Raw genomic sequence first — 5,415 nt, forward strand, 5'->3', positions numbered from 1 at the left:
ATGAGTGATAGCCGGCTTAGGAGTGCGTTTGACTGATAACTCCCTTTGGCCAGCTATACTCCTTAGCCTGATACTACCTTATACCACTGGTAAATCTGCCTGGAGATTGTAATGCGATTAGGAGAAGGTCATACGAAAACAGGTTACAACTTACTCAGTGTTGTGTCGACAGTCGTAGCATGTGGCAAGGATAAGGGAGCAATGGATCCCATCCTCATGACCTCAAGTATGGTCGCCTCCGTGTACGGCATGGCCTCACGGTCGGACAGCTCCGGCAGCCTGTCACGGCCCACCACACTGTCTAACTCAGCAGCCACCTTCTCCTGTATCTCCGGGTGGACAGCAAGGTACAGGATGGCCCAGCGTAGGGTAAAGATAGTTGTGTCTGTACCCCCTGAGGAGACATAAATAGTTGAACATCAAGATTCTTTGCACACAACCAAGTACCTTATTCCACCGCCTGTCACCTTCCTCCGGGCAAGTATGACTGGTTCACATTGAACTGCAGCATAGGTGCCGCTGCTGACAAATGCAGACCCAAACGTATTTACCTCCATGAAATGTCATGGAATGGAGGTTATATTTTCTGTTATGTGTCTCTGTCTGTGTAGATGATTACTCAAGAACGGCTGGATGGATTGGTTTCATACTTGTTGTGTTGGTGGGGTGTGATGAAAGCTTGAATCGATGAGATTTTGGGAGCCGTATCTGTCGTTATAATCGATGTAATAATATCAGAAATCACCCCTATATTTGCGTTACATGTATATTGGAACAGGCATCATGGTTTCCCTCTTTGTTAATCACCTTATCTCCAAGCAGGTGGTGAGGTGATTTGTTTCGCCAGTGATAGCCATCAACATATGTTTTTTTGGATCAGTTGACAACAACTGTTGGGGGGAAACGATAGCCTCGACTCAAGAACGGCAGGGTGGATTGGTTTCATACTTAGTGTGTTGGTGGGGTGTGATGATAGCTGGAATTGATTAGATTTTGGGCCTCGTATCTGTCGATATAATCGATGTAAAAATATAAGAAATCACCCCTATGTCTGCGATATATTGGAACAGGCATCGTGGTTTCCCTCTTTGTTAATCACCTTATCTCCAAGCAGGTGGTGAGGTGATTTGTTTCGCCAGTGATAGCCATCAACATATGTTTTTTTTTATCAGTTGACAACAACTGTTTGGGGAAAACGATAGCCTCGACTGAAGAACGACTGGGTGGATTGATTTCATACTTGATGTGTTGGTGGGGTGTGATGATTGCTGGAAGACGGTGATTAGATTATGGGCCCCGTATCTGTCGTTATAATCGATGTAATAATATCAGAAATCACCCCTATATCTGCGATATACAGTTGACATCGTAGAGCATCTGTTGGGGGGAACCAGGACAATTTTGAAAGTGGTAATAAATTGTATTTATGTACTTGTGCGTTTAGGAACAAGCTGTATTATATTTCTTTTGTGCTGTTAGATGTTATGTGGTCCACCTTGCGTCACGCTGAAGTTTTGTTAGTATGTACTCGGTTTTATTACCTCCATGAAATGTCATGGAATGGAGGTTATATTTTCTGTTATGTGTCTCTGTCCTAGAACAGGTTAGCGAATTTACATACCTGGGATCCCTTCAGACAGAGGACTGCAGTTCTGTGAGAGAGATAAAGGTCAGGATAGCCAAGGCAACCTCCGTACTGTCGAGACTTAAGCACATCTGGAACATCTCCCCGCCAACAAAAATCCAACTTCTACGTTCCCTTGTGTTATCAATCTTCCTGTATGGCGCTGAGTCTTGGACTCTAAATGCAGAGATTGTGAAACGGATAAATGCATTCGAGATGAACTGCTACCGAAGACTACTTCGTGTCCACTGGTCAACTCACACTTCTAACAGAGAAGTCATGCAGCGTGTTAAGTCCCTAGTAGGCCCGCGTCCAAGTTTCCTGTCACTAGTGAAAAAGAAGAAACTACAGTGGTTTGGCCATGCTACAAGAGCAAAGGGTACTTTGACCCACACCATACTCCAAGGAAGGGCGGAGGGTGCAAGACCTAGGGGTCGTCCACGACGGACTTGGACTAGTGATTTGAAAGACTGGTCAGGACAAACAGTCAACCATCTTGCAACCTTGGCTGAGGACAGAAAAGGGTGGAAAACTTATGTTGATGGATGTGCTGCCCCTACGGCCGGTGAGGCTATGGGACCGGTGAGGTGAGGTGAGGTGAGGTCTCTGTCTGTGTAGATGATTACTCAAGAACGGCTGGATGGATTGGTTTCATACTTGTTGTGTTGGTGGGGTGTGATGAAAGCTCGAATCGATGAGATTTTGGGAGCCGTATCTGTCGTTATAATCGATGTAATAATATCAGAAATCACCCCTCTATTTGAGATATATTGGTACAGGCATCGTGCTTTATGTGTTTGTTAATGGGCTTAGCTCCAAGCAGATGGTGAGGTGACAGCTGTTTGGGGAACCCCGAGTTTTGTGAATATGATAATTAGTTTTATTTATGTCTGCTTAGGATATCATGGAGATGTGAAGCGTAAGTATAATTGTAAGAAGTTGAGGTACATTTAACGATGATGCTTAACAGGTATGGATGTCTCACATACTGTACTGCTGATTTGAGTGACATGGTGATTAAAATGCCATTAGGTCCTCTCATCTGGGTTGGGTGTCAGAAGTTTTATGGGCGATACAGATGTTCTGATTTTGTTACGATAAGGGACAGTTGTTAGTTGTCTCTTTCGTAGCCAATGGTACTTGTTTTTAGCAGACGGGGTTGGCGCCAAGTATTCATCTTACAGTTGGTGTAGGGCTGTCAGAGGAAAGTGTGCATCTCGTTTTTGTACCGCATGAACAGCTGATGTTATGACATATTGGTGGAAAATCAAATCACCATCTGACTAAAGTTGGCCACATCCCTTCTTCTTTCTGAGTTCCCCAACTTCCTCCCACCACACAGCTCTGAGGCACATAGTCGAACCTCAATAATGCTGACAACCTTAGACATTTTAAATGCCAAACATCAAGCTTAAGGAACACCATGCTACCATATGCCGTTGACCTCTTAAACGCACATTACACAATTAAGTGTCACATTTTGATAATTACTAATCAGATGGACATCCTCTGTGTCATTAAATAAATACACCACTACTTTCCCATAACATTTATATTGTATAACCATTACTCTCAAATACAACCGACTATAAACATACATACCATCCACAAAAAAGCAATAAATATTTCATGGAGGTATGAGGTCTCCGAACTCTAGTTGTATATGCTTTTTACATAAATACTTAATACGGTAAACCAGTCAGGCGATGAGGAATGTATACATGTAACACACCTACCTCCCCCAAAACGTAAGTGGAATGAAATACTTTGGTGTGTACAAAGAATCTTGTTATTGCCACCACCTGTTCCCTCGCCCGATCGCCCCTCCCACTTGAGTGGTGAAATTTAATGAATAAATAAACAAATATTCAACGCCTTCTCAACCTGCTAAAGGTATTCATAGAGTAGACAAAACTATCAAATGGAGAACAAAGCGGTAGTCTGATATGCGAATTAATGACTAGACTGCAAAAGTAATGATTAGAGTGAAAAGAAGGAAACCTTTTGCTTACCCCCAAAGATGTCGGAGATGGTCTGCCTGAGATGAGTGTCTGTGAGAGAGTTGATGTCCTGGATTCCCTCCTCCTCAGCATCCTTCTGAGCCTTGATCATGTGATCTGTGATGTCACGGAGGTTGCCTACAGTGAAGAACACAATCTTTTGAAATAGACCATGCTAATTACGATCTCATTTGTACTAATGAAACAAGATAAAACATTCAAATTAAATGTACAAAATCTCTAAATATTTAATGGAGGTATGAGGTCTTATCTTTGGAGTTCCACAACGGTCGCCTGAGGTGATCCGGGGTCATTGCACCAAAACGAGGCTAGCAAGGCCAACAATGTACTACACTATAATAGATTTTTTAATGACTACCAAGGCCACTTCCAAGAAACTCTCCATGTTTATCGGAATGTCCCAAAGACCAATGATTTCTGACCATACATGGATTGCAAAGCGGCTTCATCCTGTATACTCAAACAACCCAGAGTCGTTTCCTATAGGTAATTATTTATACGAGTGGTCTTCTTACTTGGGTCAAACGTTTCTCGGTGCTCTTCCAGATGACGCTGCATGATCCCCATATACTGTTTCGTCATTTTTCGGATGGTAGTTAGGGCTGTTGAAGGTGAAAACAAAATGTTGCTTTTTAAAGTGCTCATGTCACCAATGACATTCAAGCATAACAGCTCCTAATTACAAGCAAGGTTTCATTTTGATTACAAGCAACCATTTGAAATCCAGACGGTATGCGCTGATTGGATGTACGCGAACTAAGCAACGCTCATAAATATTTATAAGCAAGACGGGTGTCAGCTATGTCATCAATGGCATAAAGACACCACAGTCCCTGATTACAAACAAGGTTTCATTTGATTACAAGCAACCATTTGAAATTCAGACAGTGTACGCTGATTGGATGTACACGAACTAAGCAATGCTCATTACTATTTATAAGTAAGACGGGTGTCACCAATATCATCGATGGCATACAAACACAACAGTCCCTGATTACAAGCAAGGTTTCATTTTGATTACAAGCAACCATTTGAAATCCAGACAGTGTACGCTGATTGGATGTACACGAACTAAGCAATGCTCATTACTATTTATAAGTAAGACGGGTGTCACCAATATCATCGATGGCATACAAACACAACAGTCCCTGATTACAAGCAAGGTTTCATTTTGATTACAAGCAACCATTTGAAATCCAGACAGTGTACGCTGATTGGATGTACACGAACTAAGCAATGCTCATTACTATTTATAAGTAAGACGGGTGTCACCAATATCATCGATGGCATACAAACACAACAGTCCCTGATTACAAGCAAGGTTTCATTTTAATTACAAGCAACCATTTGAAATCCAGGCAGTGTACGCTGATTGGATGTACACGAACTAAGCAATGCTCATTACTATTTAGTATTTATAAGTAAGACGGGTGTCACCAATATCATCGATGGCATACAAACACAACAGTTCCTGATTACAAGCAACCATTTGAAATCCAGGCAGTGTACGCTGATTGGATGTACACGAACTAAGGAAAGCTCATGAATATTTATAAGCAAGATGGGTGTTACCTTTGTCACCAATGGCATACAATGACAACAACAGTACAAAATTTACCAGCAAGGTTTCATTTGATTACAAGCAACTATTTATAAACTAGGCAGTGTGCCGATGATTGGCTCACACCAAATAGGTCCAGATTATTAATATTTATACGGAAGACGAGTCAATGGTGCTGTACAAAGTCCTGAGAATACACTCACTCGGTG

The 5,415-nt window shown here is 42.0% G+C and overlaps 1 protein-coding gene across 1 annotated transcript in view; it reads right to left on the reverse strand.

The window, feature by feature from the left end:
• Positions 1 to 128: 128 nt before the first annotated feature.
• The window catches only part of LOC118416545 (steroid 17-alpha-hydroxylase/17,20 lyase-like), a gene marked incomplete in the record, with an annotated part of 10,748 nt that continues 5,461 nt past the window's right edge, over positions 129 to 5,415 (reverse strand). Inside the window, 2 exon segments of the mRNA XM_035821676.1 lie at positions 129 to 394; positions 3,637 to 3,762. Coding sequence (XP_035677569.1) covers positions 144 to 394; positions 3,637 to 3,762 — 377 coding nt within the window.

This window comes from Branchiostoma floridae, chromosome 5 (genome assembly GCF_000003815.2).
Source record: "Branchiostoma floridae strain S238N-H82 chromosome 5, Bfl_VNyyK, whole genome shotgun sequence".
In the NCBI taxonomy this organism is placed as follows: domain Eukaryota; kingdom Metazoa; phylum Chordata; class Leptocardii; order Amphioxiformes; family Branchiostomatidae; genus Branchiostoma; species Branchiostoma floridae.